Source organism: Pteropus alecto, unplaced genomic scaffold, assembly GCF_000325575.1.
Source record: "Pteropus alecto unplaced genomic scaffold, ASM32557v1 scaffold176, whole genome shotgun sequence".
NCBI classification, from domain to species: Eukaryota; Metazoa; Chordata; class Mammalia; order Chiroptera; family Pteropodidae; genus Pteropus; species Pteropus alecto.
Window position 1 is genome coordinate 396,657 of NW_006438644.1, and position 25,773 is coordinate 422,429.

The 25,773-nt window shown below is 38.5% G+C and overlaps 1 protein-coding gene across 2 annotated transcripts in view; it reads left to right on the forward strand.

Moving 5' to 3' along the window:
• Positions 1–25,773, forward strand: part of LOC102879508 (nesprin-1) — a 140,148-nt gene that overhangs the window by 4,931 nt on the left and 109,444 nt on the right. For both annotated transcript variants that reach the window (XM_025049476.1, XM_025049477.1), the window contains 7 exons: positions 3,026–3,193; positions 3,402–3,563; positions 10,178–10,372; positions 11,883–12,056; positions 14,665–14,856; positions 22,841–22,975; positions 23,926–24,035. In XM_025049476.1, the coding sequence (XP_024905244.1) occupies positions 3,026–3,193; positions 3,402–3,563; positions 10,178–10,372; positions 11,883–12,056; positions 14,665–14,856; positions 22,841–22,975; positions 23,926–24,035 (1,136 nt within the window). The remainder of the gene's footprint in view (positions 1–3,025; positions 3,194–3,401; positions 3,564–10,177; positions 10,373–11,882; positions 12,057–14,664; positions 14,857–22,840; positions 22,976–23,925; positions 24,036–25,773) is intronic.

Below are 25,773 nucleotides of genomic sequence, written 5' to 3' on the forward strand. Positions count from 1 at the left end.
AGGATCTTTGAATGCCACACAAAAGAACTTGAACTATATCCAGAAGCTAATAATTGACCATTGGCTTTAACTAGAATCTATGCACAGAAGTGAGGTTTAGAACAGCTCATTCTGGATTAAAGTAGACAATGGAATGGAGATGGCCAGATTCAGAGCCAGGGCAGCTAGTTAGGGACAGGAATGGCACACTCTGATGCCCGGCGTAGACTTGTGGTGCACATGGGAGAAACAGCAGGGGCACCGTCGTGACCTGGACGGTACCTCTCCACACAAAGGCGGCAGCTTCGCCTCCATTAGAATTTCTGCAGCCACGTGGACACAGAGTCCAGTCTTACTTTCTGGTTTGCAGAGAAGCCACAAATCTGGATTCTTATGAGATCTATCTGTCTCAGTGAAGAGAAATTCCAAACCGTTTAAAACACTGTATAAACCAAGCTAAATAGATATAGGCCAGAGGCAGCCCGTAGACGGCCAGTTTGCAACCTGGGAATTAGGAAGTTCGTGCTGGGATGAGAACTTGAGCCAGCGCTGCGGCGAGGGGATGCGTCAGTAGAACGTCATTCTTGCATGAACGGTGAGTGGTAGGGGAGAGATGAAATAGAAAATAAATTTATAGTTAGGGGAAAGATAGATGATACTTTATCATTTCTCTCCTAAGTCCAGTTCTCTTCCCAGATTTTTAAAAAATGTAGAGTTGAAAGAGACTGGGATATCCACGTGCGGCCGCATATGTGAGTCTGGGGCTTATACATACACCACTATTTAAGAATGAGTGGAGAAAACCAACTACAAATGAGAAAGATTGAATGGTAGGAGAAGAGAGATTACAGGGAAAATGTTTCCCAAAAGGAGTGGCCAGTGGCATCGAATGCTACTGAGAAGTCAAGCGAGAGAAAGGCTGGAAAATCATTTTATTTTCTAGAGAAGAGCCGCTGATGATGGGATGCTTTTACAGGGGAGTCAGGAGGATTGAAGCCCAGTTGGGTATTTAGAAGTGGAGTGAAGATGAGAACATATCAAGTATAAACTGCCCTTTTCAGTTGCCGGATTAGGAAGTGAAAGGGAGAAATGGAAGAAACAGTGATTACGAATGTGTGTGCAAGTGTATTCACGCATGATGATCTCATTGTGATTTGTGGAATTTTCCGATATACGATATCCTGCAAGAAAAAGAATTATAAAAGAAAGATCGTGTGTACGTGTTTTCAGATGGAAAAGAGTCAACTATATGCTGAGGAGACGATAAATAGAGAGGGAGAGGATATGAATGGACCAAGGACCTTGAAAGAGCAAAGGTGGAAGGAATTCTGGAAGTAGATGTGAGGGTTATCCTTAGCAAGGAAATTGGCAAGCATAAAGTAAAGGTGAGTCTATATATAGACAGACTTTAGGAAATTTGAGAAGTTCAGGAGTATCTCTTGGATGGCTTCAGTTGTGTGTCTGCATAGGTGTTTGTGTTTGTGTGAGCATGCACACACATGCACTCTGAGCAGGGAAGTTGGATTGAGTCCTAGTTGGGGTTTTCCATGTGGAATAAGCAGAGATTACAGGGAATGAAAGTGTTGGCAAAAGAAGGGTGTAAGTAACTTCAGAATAGTACATGGAGAGGGAACCGATTCAGAGAGAATCAATTCAAGGAGGACAGGAGATCCTGTTCAAGGGTGTGGAGGACTGAGGTGGGGTGGAAGCTGGTGTGGATGAAGGAATGTGAGCTTATCAGGGACTTGAGAATAACAAAGTGATCTACCCAAGATGATGACAGGGTTAGGAATGCAGAGAAACCAGTCTCCATGTTCTAATATCATGAATAAATGTTAGGGACTTATCTGGAAACTTCACCAACAATAACAAAGTAGGTAGAAGGTCTCATGGCCTCTCAAATATGACTTCATTTAATCCTCAGAACACCCAGTTTTGTACAGATGTAAGTGACTTGTTCCAATTATATAGCTACTTAGGAGGAGTTCAACTGGGATCTCAAGTATCCTGACTTCTCAGGTGTCAGACTCCTGTCTGAACTTATTCTACTACGTGACCCTGCTCTGCCCTCGCACAGACCCCCAAACACCAGGCCCCTTCCTGCGTTACCTGGGCTTCTCAGGTGGCTGGGGCCATCAGTGCTTTGTATCAACACATTATCATCAATAAGGCTCAGGTATTTTAAATTAACACAATTTTCTTCAACAGTACAACTACAAAAGTAGTGGGCTCTTTAATAGGAATTCCCGGAATACAAACGTTACTCACAATTCGGTTTCTACTAATATTATACAGATAAATAACCATAGAAACAACTGAAAATGCATGAATTATATGTCTTAATATAGTAGATTCCATCATCAGTACTAATAAAATGTAATATTACTTAGAACCCAAGAAATAAAAATAATTGAAAACCCTGTTTTTATATTATTCACTTTGATTATCTTCTTGTGTATTGATTCCAACCAAAAGGATACCTTTTTATTGTTTTTTACAGTAGTTTTAACTTCCCATTATATTTTTCTTTACTTAATATTAAAATATTTAAATTAATTTTTGTGAATAATGAGCTCTCCAATATTGAAGATCCGGCTATGTCTGAAAAATGACTTTTTATAGATTTAATTTTTATTTAAAGCAAGTATTTTAAAAATTATTCAAAACCTTAAACAGCATTTTAGGAAATGTTTAGAAAAAATCATTTAGATTTTCTTTTTTTTTGCTATATCAATGAACCTTTAAATATGTGTACTACTTAAATCCTGTGTATTTCCATTTTACCAAGTATAAGAATGAGTTTTGCAACTTGGAATATTAGTAAATTTGTTCATTGTTTTAAACATAAACAAATTCTAAAGCAACTATAATAGGCCTTGATATGATCTTTACGTTCTTCTTGTCACAAGAATTTACTGTAAGAGTTGTAGCCACTGAGACAGATGTGAATCCTAAATCTTTTCCCCACATGACAAATAGCACCCAGAGCATGTTAACCTAAACTCTGTCTCTCCCTTCACTCCAACATTGTGCTTTTCACCCACAGGATATTGCTTATTACCAAGCCCTGTCTGCTGAGAGGTTGCAGACAGATGCCGCAAGGATTCACCCCAGCACGTTGTCATCCCAGGAGTTCTATGAGCCAGGACTGGAGCCACCTGCAACTGCTAAGCTGGATGATCTGCAGCGTTCTTGGGAAACGTTAAAGAATGTGGTAAGTCTTGGAAACTTGGACTTGTTTAAGCCCAGACACGATTATCATACTGGTCATCTTATGCAATACATGCATAGAGTTTACACACCCCGTGCACAGTTGAATACCCTCTGTTGGGCCACAGAGGTAAAGCAGTGAGGAAAGAAATGTCATAATCTAGAAGATAAGGGGCTGGCAAACATTTGCTAATATCCCTTTCCTTCTTTAGATCAGTGAAAAGCAGCGCACACTCTATGAAGCTTTGGAACGCCAGCAAAAGTACCAGGACACCCTCCAGTCCATCTCCACAAAAATGGAGGCCATCGAGATGAAACTCAGTGAGAATCTAGAGCCTGGCAGGAGTCCAGAAAGCCAGATGGCTGAACATCAGGTAAAAATAGCGATGACTTCAGTTTCCTGCATGATTAAAAAGGTGCACTCTTGTGACCCACTGGTCTCCGGCCAAGCCTGTGTTCGGGACAGCAGACTGACATTTTTTTTTTTACTATATCAGTTCTTACAGAGTAAACAAGATCCCAAATGGCTTGTTGCTGCTTCAGGGAGGGACCTCGGAAGGAAAAAAGAAAGCTTTAACCTAATTTTAAAAAGCTACATTCACTAATGTTGCTTTTTCGCTGTTATTACACAACGTGTATTTCCTTATAGTTGCCACATTATTTTTATTTTGTTACAAACCATTGTTATAAGAAAATATTCCTGGCATCTACCTTCTCTGGGTACTATTGGTATTGTTTTAAGAAACAGCCAGTGTATGCCCAGCACCTCCTCATTATCACTTAAGAGAACAACTCTCAGACTTCAGTGGGCAAAGAAGCAGTTGAAGAATAAGGGGTTCTAAATTATAATCTTGTGATTGTCTCTGACTTGAATCATTTCTCAAAAGGTTATGTAAACTAGGCAAAGCATAGCTTTGCAAAAGAAGCAGTTGTGATTACATTAACCTAACTCAGAAAAATATTGGTAAAAATGCATCTATTTAAAATGCATGATAAGGAAGTGCATATATTAAAATCTGGTTAATGCTTTAGCAATATTATTAGGTGTACTGCTAATGTACAATCAGATATAACTGAGGTGCAGGAGTATTAAGGCATGCTTTCACTTATTCAGTCACCATGACATGGGGAAATTCTGCCTGTGCCCAACCCGAACTCAAGAGCATGTGACAGTCCTATAAAAGGCAGAAGAAAAGAAAGGTATTTTTAGGTGCAAAGTAACACCTATAAAAGCATAATGTGATATGTGTATCTATCAAGTATAGGAAAGTTTATCGGCTTTAAAAGAGAAACTGTATACTTTATCTTTCTGCTACTTTACATTTATATAGTTTTGGAACCCAGGAGAACCTGGGAATACATTGCTTGTTTATAAGTGTAGTCTAAAATAAAATTGCATTCTCTTACAATATAAGACCTTGCAGTATGACACAAAAATAAGAATGTTTCATCTAGAGACAACATATTGAGAAATAGTGATTTCAGGTTTTTGACACTTTTGTTTTGACACTAAGATAAAAGTCAAAGTGCATAACATCCATTTTAGGTCTCATTTTGGAAACCTATCTTCTGTGGGTTTTTTGCTGTCCCAGAGTCACCCATAGTCAGTCTGGTTTGGGGAGGGTGCTATAAAAATATAAAGTTAAAATTAACCTTTGTTTACCCAGACCAAACCAATCTTGAGGGCAGTCAGTCAGAGACTCAGCCAACTGTTAAAATGCAGTTTTCTTCTGACTAACACAGCCCTCTTTAATTGATTCTCTGATGGTCTAACTGTCAACGGCCACCTCATTGTCATCTCAAGGGGCTGTCCAGGTAGCTGTAGTATGCTCCCTGGGGCTCTGTCTGCCCTGCTGTCCCTTTCCCCGCACCCCACCACACCCACCTGTGCTTCATTGTCCCTGGAGGGGCAGGAGAACGTCCCTCCATTCTATTACAGCTCCTTTTAAGCTTCCAAAAGGAATTGGCATGTTATCCAATGGCTGGAATAGGGCGAATTTGAGTGTCACTCGTGTAGATTATCAGCCGCCCATGTTTCCGGAGCCATAGTATGACTTACATAGCATGACTCTCTCTACTTTTGGGTCCCCTCTGCCTTTGTTCAAAGCTCATCATTCTTGTGTCCCAGGTGACCACAGCTCCCGAAGACCCTTCACTGGGTCTCACAGGATTTAGGATCTCCACGAAAACAGGATCTTCCCAGACATTCTAGAGTTCCTAATTAAAAATGCAAATTAGCTCCCACTCACGACCACACCCTGCCTCTCAGTCATTTAGTATGGAAACCCACATGAGCTGAATGTAGAGCAAAGTATTATTTTGTTCAAGGGATTTAATGGAGAAAACTCAAACTTGCACTTTGATGCTAAGTATTAGAAATTCAAAACGAATCTGTGACTTTTTGTCCCTTACTAAGCTGGGTGTGGTAATGCTAAAAATTACACCAATGAGGAAATGTAGCTAATTCAGTGATGATTCCAATTATTTGAGCTTAACAATTATATAATGCTCTAGTGAGAGGGAAAGTATAAATAATGCATTTCTTATGTAATCACAAATCTAACATTTTCCATCTGACCTCCTTTTGCTAACTTCTGCTGTCTGTACCTAAGTTCTACAAATTCTGAAAAGCTGCCCACGTGAAAAGCTAATGGCATCACAATGTCTAAATTGGTTCTTGGCTTCTGGAATGGTACTTAAAAAGTTCCGAGCACTAGTGTAGAATCACTGTTTCTAAATTCCAGTTGAATATGGGTGAAAGAGTCCAGTATGCTTTTTATAGTTCCTAAAAAATTAATAGAAACACTTCCATTATTCTTTCTTTCCCAACCTCTCTTGGAGGTACACGTGTTTCTTTAAAGAGCTAACCTAATTCCTACGTTTTTCCTCTAAACACTTACCTAAATCTATAGAATTTGAGTGGAGCACTGTGCCTTTCTCGCTAGCCTCTCTAAAATGTGCAGTAGATTTAATTTTAAGACATTAATGCTGTTGATAGGCTGCCTTGTGGCTGTTGTTCTGAATGAGCCCTCTGTGGGGGGGGACCTTTGTTATGGGCAGCTAACGTTTTTGTGGGCATGTGTTGCCTGCCACTCTAAGGCCCAGGACAGATAATAGGTAGAGCCCTGAGGTTATTTTTGCTTATGTTTGTGTAATACGTATAACAACTCAACATTAGAAACAAACCATGCTGATACAGATAGTTCTAAAAGTCACAGTGAAATTCAAGTTTACCTTTGGTGTTGAACCAGACACAAACTCGATGTTCTTCTCAGACTTGAGTCATTTTAGAGACACCCAAGGTAGTTTTCCAAACCACGTAAGTGTCATGCCCACACCCTCCTTATAACCACAAGTCAGAAACCCGAAGACTTGCATTTCATCTTCCTCTCCTTATTTTTAAGTCAGACTTGATAAGGAAGCAGCTGGCCACCAGCTGAGACGGTTATGGGTGAAGACATATTTGACTGCCGGACCTTTTTTTTTTTAAAGACAAACTTTTTCATAAATTTGATTGAAAAGCCTGCTTTAGGGGTGGAGTGAATTACTAACATTGTACAAAAAAAAAAAGCAATGTGATTGTGGGCTACAGTGGCAGAAAGGAGATTAAAGGAGACTCTAGCAGGTCTTTTGGAAGACACAGATTTTGAAAATTTGGAATGGCAGCAGGACTGGGTGGGGGTACTGTAAATGTGAACGTGTGAGGAAAGGCATGGAGGACAGAATGATAATAAATACGGTGAGAAATTGTGAGGGGCTCTTCTTGTTTGTGCAGAGGGTCGATGCAGAAAAAGCCACCATGAGGTTAGTGTAGCTCTGGAGAGAACTTTAAATTAAACAGGCCAAATATCTGAATTTTACACTTTTTGTCAATCAAGTACCAAAAATGATTATAAAGTAGTAGAAAATAATGTACTGGACAAAAAGCATTTTGAATGTATAACAAACAAGATCAGTCTGTAAATTCATTACAATCCCATTAAAATATCTCAGGAAATTTTTTGGCGGATATTGACAAGCTAAATCTAAATCTATTGACAAGCTACATCACAAATGTATGAAAAGATGTATGTTGGAAAGGGCAAGGGTCAGGAACAGCCAAGACAACCTTGAAGAAGATGCATAAAGTTGAAGGATGGATCTTACCATAGAGTGAGACTTATAAAACTACGGTAATTATGAGAGAGGGGCATCGATACAGACAGCCAAGTGAGTCAATGGAGCAGAATCAGGAGCCAGAAGCACACTTGACCTCCACAGACACGCGACTTAGGTCAAGTGCACAACACTGAATAAAAAAGATTTTTAATAAAGCAGGGTCAATTGGACATCCATGTAATAAAAATTTTGACCCCTACCTGTATTGGGCACAAAAATTAAGTTCAGGTGGATTGTAGATCTAACTGTTAAGTTAAAAAAAAAAAAAAGTTTTAAAACAGCTTCTCAAACAATCTGTAGTGAACAATCTTTTTGAACATTTTTTAAAAATTTCTAATCCGGCACAGACCAGCAGTATTTTAGTAAAATAAAATAAAATACTGCTTGGATAGCATGCTGATGTCAAGTTGCTGTAAAAGTTTCTTAATATTTACCCACAACATCTTTATCTCATCGTGAACTGGTGACAGACATTTTGCAGACAAATACCATTTCCTGGACAATCCTTTGAATAGCATTCTTCTAGAAGATAACGTGTGAGAATATATTCATTATTTCAAGGTAAAAAGATCTCTTAAATAGGACACCAGAAGCCCTAACTTTTCCAATAGAGTAAAATGCTGATACATTAGACTACAATAAAATTAAGACTTCTGTTTATCAAAAGGCATCGTTAAACAAGCCTTTTTTCATTTACGGACACACCACGTCACAAAATGGGAGCAGATGTTTGCAATACACAGAACCAAAAGAAACATAGACAGTCTTATCCAGAACAAATAAATGACTCTGCACATCAATAAGAAAAGGAAAGACTCTAACAGAAATGGGCAAAAGATGTTTAGCAGGCAGTCACAAAGGAAGATATCCAGATGACCAACAAGCATAGGAAAAAGTGCTCAATCTCATTAGTCATCAAGAAAATGCAAATTAAAACCACAATGAGATTACCACTAGGAACCCACTAGAAAGGCTTAAATAGAAAAGATCCACAGACCATGTGACCGTGAAATATGCCACAGCAATGAAAACGATCAGCTTTCTACATGCAGCAACATGAGAGGCTTTCGCAGTCGTGACAGGGAGTGAAAGGGGCCGGACACAAAACAGTGCATCAGGTATAACTCCATTTACAGAGACCTCAAAAACAGGCAGAAGTAATCGGTGATGTTTATCAACCAATGCCACAGTCATCTTTGAGGAAAGGAAAAGGGTGGTAGTAACTGGGAGGGGGTTCACGGGGTTTGTAGGGTCCTGGTCGTGTGTTTTTTGATCTGGGTGGCAAGAGCGTGGACACCTGTGCAGTCTATAAGGATTCATAGAGCTGTACATTTAGTCTGTGCACTTTTCTAGATGTATATAATAATGCGAGTATAATAGTTTATTTAAGAAATTAATTAAATGTGATTACACTTGATATTGGGGAAAGAGAAGGATTTCTTGTTGTTTTGTCTTTAAAATATTTATTGAGAGCCACTCTGAGAAGGCATTGTGCTTACAGTAAAGCCTACGGTCTATGGAAAAGGTGGGAATTATGAAAATAGGGCAACATTAGAAACTGTAAAATACCGGCAAATACAAAGCCAACGTTTCTTTACTTGAAGTCATGGTTACCTCTCCTACGGTAAGGCCTGTTTTCTAATATACCAATTAAATTCGAAATAAGAATTTCTCCTGTCAAGTCTTCAGCTAAAGAGCAAGTCATAAAACACACACACAAAAAATGAGAAATAAAAACGATGTGTAATTGTCATAAAGATGTTGATCAGGAAAACGGGGTGCCATTTTCCAGAAACTTCTGAGAGTCCTGGAGTAACTCATGAAGGCAGGGGTGTAGCGAGCGAGAAGGGAGTATAGTTCGAGAGGCAGGCAGGAGTGAGACCGTTTTGGGGTGGTAAAGAGCTTGGACTTTATTTTAGAAGCAATAAACCACAAAGTATTTTAAAGCAGGGGAGAGAGAGGAACTGATTTACCTGTTTAAAAGTTCACTCTAAAAAGTAAATAAATAAACAAACAAACAAACAAACAAACAAATAAATAAATAAATAATCAAAGTTCACTCTAATTACTTTGTGAAGAGTAGACTGGAGTATAAGCAGGTAGGCCCAACAGTCGACCGTTAATGCAGAGGAGATACGTAGATATACAGGACATATTTGGAGATTAAAGCAGTTGGATTTGGTGTTAGATTGGATTTGGCAAGTAAAGGAAAGTGTGACTAATGATTCCTAGGGCGGTGCCTTTTATTGAGGTGGGGAAGGCAGGGGAGGAAGCAGGCTTTATACAGACTAAGATGGAGATACCCATGAAACATGTAAGTTGAATATACGAGCCTGAAATTCAGGGTCAGGTGTCGGGGTTAGGAACATACCTTTGGGAGTGTTCGCCGTGAGAAATCATTTAAAGCCTTGGACGGCATCACCTGGGAGGGTCTGTGAAGAGAGAAAAGAGGGCCTGGAGGTTAGCCCCGAGAAAAATTGGGGGAAGAATCACATTGGGAGAGAAAGTGATGAATTTTATTTTCAACATAGAATTGTAGACTCAGACATAATTAAGCATACCCCCTCGGATTATGGATGAGCCTGCAGAAAACCAGAAAGATTAATTAACTCGTTCAAATTTATTTAAGTTAGTGCCACAAATGGTTTTGAAATCAGAAATTTTCTGACGTTTTATCTGGTACTTTCATTGTGAAACTTATGTTAATGGGTCCCCTATTTGCTGGTTAAATACCTTCCAGTGAAATATCTTTACTAATGTGACATTCAGCTAGTGACGGGCTTTCTCAGTCCAAAGAAATACATACATGAGCGTGATTCCTTTTCCGCAGGCCCTGATGGATGAGATTCTCATGCTTCAAGATGAAATCAGTGAGCTCCAGTCGTCCCTCGCAAACGAGCTGGTGTCCGGGTCCCCAGAGTCCGACCCTGCGGAGCAGCTGGCCTTGCAGTCCACGCTCACCGTCTTGGCAGAGCGCATGTCCACCATCAAGATGAAAGCATCCGGAAAGCAACAGCTTTTGGAGGTAACTAGCAGCTCTGAGGTCACCCCTCACGTCCGCACCGACTCTGACAGTCGTGCTGACACGTATCTGGGTTCCTTCCGTGACCTACATTTTTATTGTTCCCCGCTCATAAGAAGCTGGTGTCGTGTCTCGGGGAGGGTGTCGTGAGCACAGCACTGTCAGTGTGGAGCCATGAATGCGTCTTTTCTCCCCTTTCTGCCTCATTTCAGCATGACAAATTGAGAATGTGGAAAGCAAATACTTGGTAGGCACGGGCCTTGTGAGGGAAAATTGTGGAAGGTTTGCACAATGGTCTGCTATGTTTAAGAGAATTTTGTCAATAGCGTTACTGGTGCTGTGACAAGTCAATAAATACTGGCTTGCTGGCAGCCAACGCGAGCACACTGGTTCATGAAAATTTATTCTGGCGATTCCAGTTCGTGTTACTTACCTTTAATATTATTTGATCGAGAGAGCAATTTTGGTAACAATAACTTGTGTGTTAAAAATAAGTTATTTTCCTTTTTCTCTCATCATTCCTGGCCCTACGTATATTTGATGTCAGACTGGAGGCTCCATAAAGGCCTTTAGCGTGTCTGTTTCCTTGTCTAGCAGCTTCTCTGGGACATAATCAGTTCCTGATACATTTCTCATTAGTATTATTTTAGTTAGCTACTGGTTATAGCATAATTCAGTTAATCATGGTCCTGTTGTTGAGTGTGTGGGCTTTTCTCGTTTGAGAGAAATTTAAAAGCGACGTGTCTGCTCTGTTTAATCTTTATTTTTAACTATTTTTTAAAAGTTTGATTTTAAAAATAGTAAATTATTCATAAACTAAATTTTAAGATATCTAGAGTACCTTAAGAATTAAAATTTTAATTTATAATATTGTCCCCAGTTACTCTATAAAACCCTTGTGGAGTTTCAAAATAAAATGATTGGCCTGGATATTTTTTTAAAATGTAAATTATTTGCCATCATTGAAAAAATTCCAGAGATCTAAACAAAAACATTGAATTTCTGTCTTCACTCAAGAAACCAGTAACCCTGGACCACCTCTTCTTGCAGGAATGAATTGCCTAAAACTGCATCATGCTGCCTTTTTAGGTGGACCATATGTCCTTCAAGTTTGCCGCAGTCTTCACCATTCCCTACAATTTCCCCAGCACCAAGGTCAAGTAGCTGCTGACATTTACCAGCTGTCTTATGCCATTGTTTTGTTCTACTCTTTGACTGATTTCCATCATTCACATGATCTGCCTGGTCCTGCAACTATGTCACTTAAGAACGTTTCAATTCTAGGTGCGCATTAAAATCATAGGATTTAAAAAATACTAGCTTTTAAAAAATACTAATCTTGAGACTCACCTCCAGAAATTCTAATTTACTGTTCTAGTATGCGGCCCAAGCATAAGTATTATTTCAGTTTGTTCTGATGTGCAGCCAGAGCTGAGAACCACTGGTCTGTTGTGTTGAAGTCTAATAATTTTACCCTCGGGTGATCTATGTTACATTCTGCTTAATTCATTAGGAGAAGTTAAATGATCAGCTGGAAGAACAGAGACAGGAGCAGGCCCTGCAGAGGTATCGCTCTGAAGTCGATGAGCTGGACCATTGGCTCTTAAGCACTAAGGCCACTCTGGACCTAGCACTGGGTACGCCTGAGGAGCCCATGGACATGGACGCCCAGCTGGTGGACTGCCAGGTATGAAAATGGTCTCGAAGGAATATGTCAAACCACAAAGCACGGTTTTAAGTGTAAAAACACACAGAAAACGTAATAAGAAAGGCTTGATGTAGATACAGGATTTTTCACAACCTATATACTTTACATATTTAAAGAACAGAAAAACAATACCTTATAAAAACTTAAATGAAATCCAATCTTGAATTTAGTCTTTTGAAAAATTTTACCAATAATGTCTAATCTTTAGAAAATCTTCAACTTCCTAAGGGACATTTTTTAAAAAGGCTATAGATACAAAAACACTTATAGTGTCTATATACGGAGACTAAAAGAAATACAAAGCCAATGAGAAGAATTCGTATCAGAGAATCAGACTGTGGGTAAATACAGCGGGAAGTGTCCCTAGGTGCTCTGTTGCTGTTTTGGTTCGAATTCTGATATGCTTTTTTGGAAAACTTGGAAAAACAGTCAGTTCTAGGCAGACAGACTAAACACAGGGAGGTTGCCTTTGGAGCAGAGAATTTCCTTTCTCTGATGTGAGGTCTCTAGGAATTAATGTCAGGAGTATTGGCATTAAGATTTTGATCGTAATATTATTTTCTTACCTCTTGGTTAATTTCAAACACACATGTAAGTATAGAGAATAGATATTGAACTCCCATGTGCCAATCATCAAATTTCAATGATGATGAACATATTAGACTTCACACAACTAACTAACTACCAAGTCTCTAGAAAACCCTACCTAATCTTCAGGGTTAAGTATCAGGAAGCATGACTTCATATTTATCCCATTTGGCATCAAAAGAAATATGCAAAAACCATTAAATTAATGAACACTATTTTTTTGCTTAATATATAGTATGCCATTTGGGTCATTCTTTGTATGATTTGAAGTTTATTGTAATAATGATCATTACAATTTGGATTTTCAAATTCTTTGGGCAACTTGCATATATTCAAGGCACTATTATTGTCTGCCTTGAGGGTAGACAATAGAGAAACACCTGCTATTGTTTTCTGTTCTTTATATTATCTTTTCTAAAGTTGCTTGTTGAAAAGAGACATCTATTTTTAGCATTTCCTTCTCACACTTGAAATTACCACATGCACTAGCATTTCGAAATGTTTTATCATTACTCCCACATCTCCCTTTTTTAGATATCTCTATTTTTATAGTTATGCATAAAGTCCATACTTCAGATAATATATTTCAGGATTTTTACAAAGTATTAAAGTGGCATTTTGACAATATTTTTAGAAACTAGAAGCATACAGAATTACACAAGTATACAACATTTCTTCTGTCAATTCAAAACCAGTTATATAATTATAAGTATGGCTTTTACACTTAATCAGGGCCACATTATGACTTTTGGGGCCCTGAAAGCTTTGCTTCCATGGACTCCTCCCTCTATAAAAATACTAAAATTTATATTTTTATTTTAAAGTGCTTCGATACAAAGTCTAATATGATCCAGAGTGGATTCATTATTATTATATTCATTTTTTCATTCTGACTTTAAAAGAAATTACAATTAAGATATTTCTTGGGCCCCCCAAAATATTATGGACCCTCAGCACTGTGCCAGCTGTGCTTACTGCAAAAGTCAGTCCTGCACAAAATTATTTTAATTTCCCCAAAATAATTTTCAGGATATCATCCTTTAAATCCCATTTCATTAAAAATTTTACTTTTCCATTTAGTTCTAGGTTTTTGGATTAAATCTACTTCTTAGAAGTTCATGTCAGTAGTTCTGGTTTTGTACAGGGAAATAAAATATATTTTCTCATTAATAAATTAGTTGGTTGAAAATTACTCGATAGATTAGAAAGTACATTTGAAAATGTTCAGAGGAAAGGAGTATAAAAAAAGAATAATTTCTGTAGAAAATAAGACAGGTGTTTTTTGTTTTGCTAGATTTTTTTTTTTTTTTTGCTTTGTTTTAGTTTTTGTTTTAAGTCTTGCCTTGAAAGAAGGGAGACAATTTTGCTTCGTCTCTGGATTAGCCTCCATTTTAGTAGAAAACCTGCAGCACTAGAGAGTTGTCGCAGAAAGTGAAAGTAAAATTCTTAGGGAGACTTTCAGAAATGTAAGGTTAAAAATACGTCACAGAAGAAACAAAGTAAATAAATAAATAAAAAGATATAAGAGCAACGATCAGAAAAATAAAAAGTCAACCCAAAGAAGCAATGTTTTGAAAAAGAATCCTTTGAAAATTAACAAGAAAAGTTTCGATCATGTAAAGTCTTTACTATTATTAGCCATAAGCATCACAATCTAACAGTCATATCATAAAATAATTGTAATAATGAGATAACACCAAGGCGTGGTCTTTTCTCTTTATCTGTTGGTTAAGTAAAATGGGCTTTCCGTGTGTTTTTTCCAATATGATTTTCATCATATAATAGCTAATCTTAAATAAGAGAAAAATTAAGATGCTCAAGGAATTTTTAAAAATCCATATACTATTCTTCAAGGCTATAGGAAAACTAGGGAGAAAAACCCATGAAGGCATGTTCTTTTGGTGGAAGACTTGAGGAAGTGTTGCGTTTCGCTGTGAGAAACGGTCTTTGCAGAGGCTGCCAGAGGGTGTGAATGTCATCCTTATTTCTGTTGTCCCAGAACATGCTGGTGGAAATTGAGCAGAAGGTGGTGGCCTTATCGGAGCTCTCGGTCCACAATGACAACCTGCTTCTGGAGGGCAAGGCTCGCAGAAAGGACGAGGCTGAGCAGCTGGCAGCGAAGCTGAGAACCCTCAAGGGGAGCCTCCTGGAGCTGCAGAGAGCACTGCATGACAAACAGCTCAACATCCAGGTGAGGGCTGCAGCCTCTGACAGCGAGGCAGTGCTGCAGGTGCCGCTGAATACTTGTGCACTGCTGGCGTGCCTTTTCTGAGCCTGTGCCATATAAAAAGGTGGGAATGACAGGTACTTATGAACACGCCCGCTTTACACAGACTTTGACATAGATTTTTCAAATAAGTTTATAAGGTTTATTTAAATCCATAGACCCGAAGATTATAATGTAGGAAAAGAAAAGAAATACCCGAATCTAGCAAATACACAGTTTTTAAAAAACATTTAAACCTAGGTCATGAATTAAGATGTCCTATAGCATTTTAAATATTTTCCTTTTATTTCTCCTACATTCTACTCTTCAGATATACTCAGACTTTTTTTTACTAGGGCCCTCAACTTTAGACTTGTATATTCCAGGTGAATTGAACCATTTGCTCTCATGTGGCGACCTTAACCTTCCCTTACAGTGATGTTGGTTTTGTATTCCTAGAGCTTTTGAGAGTAGATCATTTAACTTTCCTTTGATGTCACCCTTTCTGTATCCTTAAGTTTCAGATTTGCTTCTTTTAAAGAACATTTCGCTATGTTTTGTTGGTTTTAAATGTTGTATGTAATCAGAAAATCTCTAACCTTTAAAGGATGTGTTTAGTCCATTTAAATTTGTTGTGATTACTGATACGTTCAGACCTTTATCATCTCACTTTTTGTTTTCTATTATTTCCTGCTCTTTCTACTATTCTTTTTCCTTTTTAATCTTGTTTTAACTGGTTTAATGCTTTTCTTTCTTGTTTTTACCCTTTACTTTTTAGCATATATATCTAACAAATTCTAAGTTTATATCTTACTTCTCTCCAGATCAACATAAGAACTTTAGAACACTTTTACTCAGATTTATCTCCATGCGCCTTTCATACGGTTCTTGTCCAATATTTCTGTTTCGTTCTTTTTAGTCCCTACAAAATAGATATTACTATTACTATCTTATTCGAAATTAAGCAGATATTTATTGAGAATCCACTATGTGCCAGCTACTATTCTATAAGACAGAGCGAAGGGGTGTAAAAAACAACTATTTATATCTACATCTCTATATCTCTATCTGCAAAGGATTATGGTTGGGGGCGACAGGTAATAAATGAAATTTAAAAATATTAGTATCTATCTACTACGTTAGAAGATGTGATAAGAGCTACAGGTGAAATACCATAAGTCAGGGAAAGGAGCGGGGGCGGGGGCAGATTTTTAGTTTAAGCAGGGTGGCCGCAGAAGCCTCCCTAAGATTACATTGGAGGAGTGAATCACGTGACCGTGAAGGGAGAGGGTTCCAGGCACAGGAGAAAGCACGTGCAAAGGCTCCCAGGTGGGATCATTTCTGCCGCGGTCCAGGAGGCCAGTGTGGCTAGTGTGGAGTGAGCAAGCAGAGAGCGGTGGCAAATGAAGCCAGACAGGTAACGGGGGACCCAGGGTGCAAAGGCATCATTGTAGGCATCACGTGGACTTTGGCTTTTACCCTGGGGAAAATGGGAAGCCAATGGGGTATTTGAGAACAGAGGAATGACAAGATCAGATTTCAACCACTGTAGCAGGTCAGGGTGGAAGCTGAGGGACCAGTTAGAAGGAATAAGGCAGAGTATAGAGGCAGAGAGAAGTGATGGAAACATCTCAGATTCTGTATAATTGAGAAGATGGAAGCTGTATCTGAGGAACAGATTTGGAGGGAGAAAGAGTAGTTAGGTCAGCAGTTTAATTTTGGACAAGTTAAGTTTGAAATGCCTATAAAACGTTAATAATAGTGGGAATTCAGGGGAGAAACGTACACTGGAGTCATCTGCCTGTAGGTGGCCCTTAAAAGCAGGAGACTGGATGAGATCACCAAGGGAGTGAGGAGAGATAATGACGGAGGTCCTGGAACCAAGCCCTGGGACACTCCAGTGTTGAGTTTGGAAGATGTAGAGGATCCTGCCAAAAAAAAAAGAAAGAAAGAAAGAGAAAGAGAGAAAAAGATTAAAGAGGAGAAACCAGGGAAGTGGGAGGAGGACTGAGATTTTGCTTCCTCAAAGCCACTTGAAGATCAGTGAGGTAAGATGAGGACTGACACCTGACCACTGGGTTTAGCCACGTGCAGGTCTGTTTCAGTGGCAGAGTAGAGGCAGACGGCACTCTGAAATAAAAGCGAGACGGCGAGGAGAGACGTGGGAGCCGGGCAGTGTAGGTAACACAGGAGTCTCGCTGCAGAGGGGAGCAGAGGAAGGGAATTAGCTATACCAAGTGGGTCAAGAGAAATCCGCTTCGTCTTAAGATCAGAAGAATAATGACATGTTTCCATGTAGATGGAAATAACTCAGTAGAGGAAAAATTAATGTTAAAAAAGTGAGAATGCCAAAACAATTTTCTTCTGCAGGAGGGAGAAGGTAGGATCAACGAGGAGGGCGTGGTCTCAGAAGGACAGTATCAGGAGGGAGGGAGACACTTGTATCTGAGTGCAGATGCTGGCAGGAGCCAGGGCGCAAATATCGTGGTGGAGACTTAATGGACGTTCACTGTGATTTTGTCTATTTTCTCAGTGTAATGGTGATTTTTTTTAGACTAAACGACATATTTTCACTTCTTTGCCAATCGTGTGATTATGTGATCTGAAACATCAAACCTAATCTACAGCAACTATTAGAAGCATTGGAAGGATTTAATAAGATGACTGGCTTAGTAAAAAGATAAAATAGAGAATCAAAAAAAAGTTAGAGAAATAATATTTGATAATTTCCCATCTATAATACCAACAAAATAGGAAATATTTGGAATTTTAACAAACATTTTAAAACCTAACTGATAATACCAAAAATGTGAAAAAATTGAGAGAGAAACTTTATTTTTAGATAAGACTACAATATTTTAAAGATATCAGCTCTTCCTCTAATAGTGCATACGTTTTTCTCAACTAAAATATGACCTGTATATTTTTTGAATGTGACAAAATGATATGAGGCTTACATGGAATAAAATAAACATGAAATAACCATAAAATTCTGAAAATGAAGATTTATAAGGAACTAATGAGTTTTATCATATTAAAATACAATATTATAATTAAAATACTTTGGTATTGGCACAATAAATGGATGAACAAAAAATTAAACAAAATAAATATTCCAGAAGGAGGCTACAGTATATAAGGGAATTTGATAAATGATGTGGCATTTCAAAACAGTGGATAAAATATGATTCACAATGCAAATAAAGTAGGTGATCCACTTGACATATAATAACCTGGATTTTCTATCTCATTCTTTATTAGAAAAAAAATATGTCACAGGTGGATCAAAAATTTAAATATAAAAATTAAACCTGAAAAGTTCTGGATATGTGGGTATTTAAAAAAAAAACAAACAAAACCTTAAGATGGAGAGAGTCTTTACCAGAACTTTAATTTCTTTAAAAGTACTACACAAAAAATTTAAAAGTTCTGTATGACCAGAAAAGTATTAACCAAATTAAAAGACATGGACAAATGGGGAAGAAACTCTGAATTCACACAAGTAATTAATATTCTTCATTTCCACAAATCATTCATAAATCAATAAGAAAAGATTACCTAATAAAAATATGGATAAAAAATATGATAAGATAATTCAAAAGAAAAGAAATACAAATGGCCAATGAACCAATGAAAAGATATTTGGACTCACTATTGGAGAAATAAATGCAAATAAAGACAAAATACAAGTTTTCACCTTAAATTTACAGACATTAAGATGCACACTCAATCTGACTTTATGAATTAAAACAAAAAGTGTTAAAAATTGAAGAAAACTAGGATGATTTTCAAACTGTAAAACTATATATTAACTCCCTTAGTTTTATTAAAAGGTATTATCAATCTAATGCATCCCCACCCTCCTGCCAAAATGGTAGTGTGTGAATGAATTTAATTAATCTCCAAAGAAAGCAAAACAAAGGAAAAGACTTCAAGGTTTAATATCTGGGATAGTTCTCACTTATAAAGCTCTAGTTGTACCCTTACCCTAGAGGCGGGTAGGAATGGAAGGGACAGCCTGACACACAGGCATAGATAGGGATTAAACAGGTAGGGCAGATTGCAAGGCCTCAGGGCCTGGGGAGGGATTATAAACGAGTGGAGCAGGCCTAGTCAGGACCTCAGCGAGCTGGTCTCTGTCAGAGAAGCAGCTGCTACCCAGCTCCAGCTATTGTTCATACAAAAATTTGCAGGCAGCAATGCTAGATCTTCCAGAAAAAGGAATTTGGGATTTCTATCTAAAATCTCCCAATTTTGAAACAATGACACTTAATTCTAAAATTTTAAAATCATTTATGTGACAAACAAAGCATATCCAGAAGCCAGCCTCGGTCCTTGGGCTGTCACTTTGAAACCACTGTCCTCAAGTCTCCCCCAGCTTGGTCCCACCAGTTATTAACTCCGTGACCTGGGGCGAGATCCTTGAACTTCCCTCACCTTTCTTATAAATCTGTTTTCTCGTCCATGAAATAGGGATAACAATAGTATTTCACTTTAAAAACTTCCGAGGATTTTAATGCAAGTAATGCTCTCAGTTAAGTGCTCAAATCACAGTGAGTATAATCATTAATAACGACAATTAACAGTTTGCACATCGCATTCTTTGGGAGCCCAGGAACTCCTGACGGGCTTGAAGGCCAGGTTTGAGACCGGTCAGGGCTGGCCTGAGCACGCTGACAGCAGCTGCCCTGCTCCTGCAGCGGCAGATCTGGCTGTGGCTACAGAAATTTCTCAGATCGAGGGAAGTCCTGATTCCGCTTGCAAGAGCGAGGAAAATGTGGTAGTGTTTTACTGCATTGAACCTGGTCATCATTTATTTTTAAAACATTTAAGAATTTCATCATCTTTCATCTTCAATGAGTTTCCAACATATACATTTTAATAGTTTTTTTTTTTTTAATAATCAGAACTTTTCGAAGAGATTATTTTTCTAACTCTAGGACTAAAAGTAGCCCTGTTTATGTTGTTGCCATGAAAAGGATCATTTCTCTTCATGTAGAAAATTCGGAGTGAATCAGAAATTAATTGGAGGAAAAACATTTTCCATGGAATGTAGACATTCGTGGGATTTGCATGATTCAGGAGAGTTGGAATACCTTCCTAGGTTATGTATGGCCTTAAGTACATCCTTTCACAGTGTTACTTATCTATAAAATGATGATATCTTTTAAGGCCATTCTTTTCTAACTAATTGGACTTCCATTCATATCGATGAACACTCAATCTCTTTAGTTTCTCTCCCCCGCCCCACGCAATAGATTTCTTCTGTACATGAAGGGACACATACTTGCATATAATAATATCTCTTGAATTACCTTGTATCTTTCTTCATAAAAGTTTAGGTTACTTTCACACATTATTATCCATCCACGGAGCAGAGACTTAGCCCTATATAAATAATGAAATGCTTTATAAATAAATGTTTTATGTCACATTTAGCATTCCCCAATCCTCACTAATCTTCCAAAGAATGTTCCTGGCAAAAGTGATTACTGTTCTAGTATTTCCAAAATAAACAGCTTATATAGCTCCACCCAAGGAGGATTCTGGGGACAGAAGTCACTGTACTTCCTAGTCAGGGGAGAAAACTGTTATCAGACCTCAGAGAGAGTAATTATTATTTCATTTCCTCCCTCAGTGCCTTCTCATCCCGAAAAGGGGATGAAATCTAAGCTGGATTCTTAATCCTTTTGTTTCCTGTGGTCCAAGTGTCATGTTTCAAAATGACTAAATCAGTCAGAAAAATTCACTAAATTAAAAACCAACCTACTCACCTAGAAAATACATACTAGGCTTCCACTTTTGATGCCGCATTAATTTCTTTTTCTCTAAAGCTGTGGATTCAGTGAGTCAAACATGACTCGCCTTCGTAGACTTTTAAGTCTCAGAATCTGAGCCTGTGCCTGTGCATGTAAGAGTGGGTAAGCTGTCCTTAAGACCCAACACTGCAATTGTCTGTTTTCCAAGCACAAATTTGGTGTGAAGAATTTGGAAGGAGAGCTCTTAGTCAGACAGAAGTAACCTGCCTGGAGGGGCGAGGCAGTGCTGAGAAGTTCCCATGTGAGTCTTCAGGTGGGGGCTCTGCAAACAAACCTTTGCTGGGGAGTGGAGCAGAGGGGACGTGACTGGATCCCACGAAAGAGAGTCAGCAGGTCAAGGCCATGGCCACTGTTTCACCAGCTGGAGCGGCTCTGACTGGGGACAACTTCCAGTCTCATGCACTGATTTCTTCTGGGGTCATTCTCTACAGGTCCCTGTCGACCTGCAATTTCATCCTTGCCAGAAGATCTGGGTGCATTTTGAGTTGGGAGAGAATCTGTTTCATGTAGAAACTTATGGGCATCCGTCCTGGAAGAGGGTTCATCCACCCCACACCACCCACCTTCAGGAAATCCCTGTGTTTCTGAGGGAGGCGTTCCTGGAGGAGTGGGGAGTATCCCAAACTCGGTGTCACTGATCACTCGTTCGGAAGGTCCTGCCGAGTGCAGATAGCATATTCTTGACCAACGGCACCTTCATTTTCCTACCTACACCCATTCTCTGGCTGGGAGGCTGGATCATCTTAAGGGAAAGGAAGTACTTGTGAGCTAAGGTGGCCCAGAGTCTGAGAGGATCATATTACCTATGAGTTTCATGGTTTCTTTCGGTTCATTTACTTTCAAGCACCAATGCCAATGCTGCCAAGGGCATTATCTCAACATTATCTCAGACATTTTAAATTTCATTATGACATTCTAATGAATAAGACAGAAGGCTAAACAGACCCCATCCATTTCCCTGTAATAGTTAGTGTAAATTTCTGAAACTTAGAGGAACAGAAGGGTTTTGATGGGCAGTCAAGCCAGATGAGCTGAAGCGGCTGGGTCACAGTGGGTGATGAAGAATCAGAGGACAGTACAGCAGCTCTGGAACTAGATGGCAGGACAACTCCTCTGTGGCACCAGTCTACAGGATGCCCCGCTTCTCTGGCCCCTGTGCTCCAGCCACACCGGCCCCTCCGCTGTAGTCGCTCTGTGTGGGAGGCCAAGCCTCTGCCCTCAACAGCTTTGCTCCAGCGGTTCCCCAGGCCTGCAGGGCCCTCCCCCACGTCTGTGCCAGGCTGTGGTTTCTCATTCACTACCCAGGGCAGTTATCTCCTCTAAAGATGCCTAGTCTCGGAAACCCTTCCTTGTCACTCTCTGTCCCATCATCTAGTTTCCTGTTCTCTGTCGCTCTTATCATCGTCTTACCTTATCTTGTTGGGTTATTGTCTGTCTCCCCAGCAGGGCCCTTGTCTGTCTCCTTGCAAAGTATCCCCAGTGCCTAGAACAGGGACTGACTGACAGACAGTGGGTGCCTAATAAGTATTTAGTGAATGAGTTATATTAAAGTTCTGCAATTTTTTTCATTTGACGTATGCACATACGTGAACAGTAAGGCTCTCGTTCGGAACTAATTCCATGCTGATATCAGTATGTTAGGGCCCTTGAAATTTCAGCAGCATAATCAAGCAGGAAGGGTCAATTCTTGCTGAGGTAAGAATTAATGACTTTGTCTTCTTTAGCAACCTTTATCAAAGCCAGCAGTTGCAGCAGATGGCAGTGGGGTCTGGTCCTGGTGGTAACAGTAAAGGAAGTGAGATTTAGAGTTACTATATTCTTGTAAAAAAATTTTGAATAACATCTGGTGACCACATCAGTCAGCTAAAAAGCCTTGCCTCTAAATAGGCAGTTTCCTCCTTAAACAGTTCTGAGTATAATCATCTATTGATTAGTCTCCCTCCTGCAAAGGCCATAAATTCGAAGGGTTTTGTGTTACCATTTATTATTATTATTATTATTATTATTATTATTATTATTATTAAATGTGGTTTCACATCCAAATGGAGCCACGTTGGTATTACACAGACCACACTAAAGTACTTGTCACTCTGCTTCGGTTAAGGTTTTCCTGTGGGTAATATGACGCTTGATTTCTGCCTCGTTAAAAGCAGGGAACAGCACAAGAGAAGGAGGAGAATGATGTTGACCCGACTGCCACTCAGAGCCCTGGTGTCCAGGAATGGCTGGCCCAAGCTCGCACCACGTGGGCCCACCAGCGACAGAGCAGTCTCCAGCAACAAAAAGTAAAGCATTTCCTACCTCTCTAGCCTGCAGGTCTGCCAAGCAAATGCCTTGAGAGAAGCGTTTTAGAAGGTCGAGTTACCCCTGCACTATACACAGGGTGCCCCTTTCTCTTCTCTGGACAGAAGCTAGTCCCAGCTGTTTCAGTGTACTTACTTGGGACCACTGGAATGATAGGTCATTTTACAGTCTATTCTTCAAGAAAAGCTTTAAAATTAGAATAACAATTATAATCTGCCTTATCAAGGTTACCTACTTTATTTTCAGACTTGTCCCAATTTGAGTCTATTTTATATAATGCAAACCTCAGAAAGACTCTGAGAAATGATGTCTCAGTTACATGTCTTTTTTTAAAAGAAATGCAATTTTTTTTTCCACTTTCAAGTAGCTTCCATCACAGAATAGGATAGAAAGTTTTGCCTAGTGAAACAAATGAGCTCTAAAGAATAAAAATGGTTTCTCTTTGATACCTGAATTTTTTGGATAGGGCACATTAAACTCTTTTACTTTTTCAAAGAATAAAGGCATTTATCATAAATAATGGGAAAGTAAAACCAAATCCATTGATAATCACATTTATAAAGTGGGAGAATTAACGAGAGCTTCTGCTGTCCCGGATCTATCAGCTAGAACAAGGCAATATTGACTTTGAAAAAATCGAAGTCCGTTTTGTACCACTTGAGGGCACCATTGCCCAGCAAAATTTTCATTTCTCATAGATTTTTTTTTTCCCCCAAGATTTTTTCAGATATCTTTTTATCAAACCAAAAAAGCTAGAGAGTACTTTAGAGAGCTATTTGAGCATTTACCTAAACCACACCTTTTATGCAATGTGCAAACTGGAAAACTTACTACAAGAGTTTTCTAAGAATTTTGTAGACATAGATCTATAATTATAGATGATACTCATATGTTAACAAAGATGTTTTCGTTCATCCTTTTCCTTGAGCAGGAGCTGGAGCAGGAGTTAGCAGAGCAGAAGAGCCTCCTCCGTTCAGTAGCCAGTCGTGGAGAGGAGATTCTAACCCAGCAGTCAGCTGCAGAGACCTCTGGTGGCGTTGGGTATGTTTCCAAACACCTTAACTTTCTCTTCCCCTTACAGTTTTTCTGACAGTAAGTCAGAAAATGTAAACAGAAATGTAAACACCTCACTCAAAATTTTATTTTAAACATCTGTAACATTTTAATCATTTTGTTTTCTCTTTGTATTAAATTTACTTGCATTTTGAACATTTTGTTGCACAGGATGAGCATAGCTAGTAATTATGATGGCTAACTCGTTTGCCCTCTTTCCAGTGTGCTCAATATATCTGTCCGGAGAAGATTACTTATGAGTTCATTCTTCAAAATCAAATAAGAAATACATTTTAAAATTAGGTCCATGATGTTTCTAACAGCAAAACCTTTTTTTTTTTTTTTTTTTATACAAGAGCTTATCTTCCCCTAAATATCTTGATTTTTCTCAATGATCTATTTCTATAATTTCTACCTGCAAAGTCATTGAGCTTTGAGTCCTGGTTTGGCGTCTTACACTCAGAAAAGTAAAGTGTTAAAAGAAAAGTTAAGGAAGTTGGAGAATTTTCAAGTCAAAGATTTTGGTTTAGGTTGGAAGGAAAAGGAACCGCAGCAGAGTGGAAGAATCCCTGTCTTTTTAGTCTGGGTTTTAGTCTAGTTTTACAGTTATCCCCACGGATGAGTCACTGAGCTCTGAGCCTCGGTTTGCTCCTCTGTAGAATTAGAATGATAATTGACTACCTTCATCACAGAAGGGTTGTGGAAGCTGTGAATGTCAACTGAGAGGATGTACAGGAAAACTTTCTTTCACATCTAAAACACTGAAAAAAGAAGTTTCAGTGAAACCTGTGTCCCTATATTGCTAAGGGTTATGATTTAGTAGTTTCCTTTGGAAACTGTAGGTAATATGGCAAATCGCTCTAACTCTATTGGCTCCAGTTCTTACTTCAGAACACTTATGTAGAGGAAATAACCTGAGGGAAGAAATACATATTCTAAAGATAATTTTTGAAATATTATTTATGATACCAAGTAATTGAAAAGGTAGAAATGCCCACTAGTATAAAAAAAAAGCCTAAGAAAAATTTTATACATTGGTAATCTTAACAAAAGTTTCTATGACATCATCAGAAAATGTATCTGTGATATTAAGTACATATGTGATATAAAATCGAATGTGTAGTATATGTGTGGGTAAGAACAGAATAAAATGTAGATTATCAAAACTAACTTTGGAGAGGGCATATTTGGAGATTTTCTTCCATTTTTTTCTGTTTAATAAATGCTAACATGTTGCTGACATATGACAGCAGAGTTGAGTGTGTGTGTGTGTGTGTATATACATACATATATATATATATATATATATATGTATATACAGACAGGGAGAAATCAAATGCAATAGACATATTATGACAGAATATATAGGAAATAGGAAGGCATTCAAGGAAAGAAAAATAAAACAAAAAGCAGCAAAAACTTTGATAGAACTAATAAATATCCATTTAAAAGAATAGGAATGAATACTGCTATGACATCTATAGTCAAGAATTCCAATAAAATAACCCAAAATCTGTAAAAATTGTGCTAAAATATAATGAGGTTTAAAAAGTCTCTGTCGTCCATCATTCTTAAAAATGCCATTAAGACCGTACATATGTGCCTGTAAATTCGAAATGACAAACGCCGTTCTTTCCATGCTGATTCTGAGTCATGACTTACCTTCACTTTGCATTTCTCGTCCTGATTCCAGTTCTTCTAAGATGTTTATTCATCCCTCATAGTT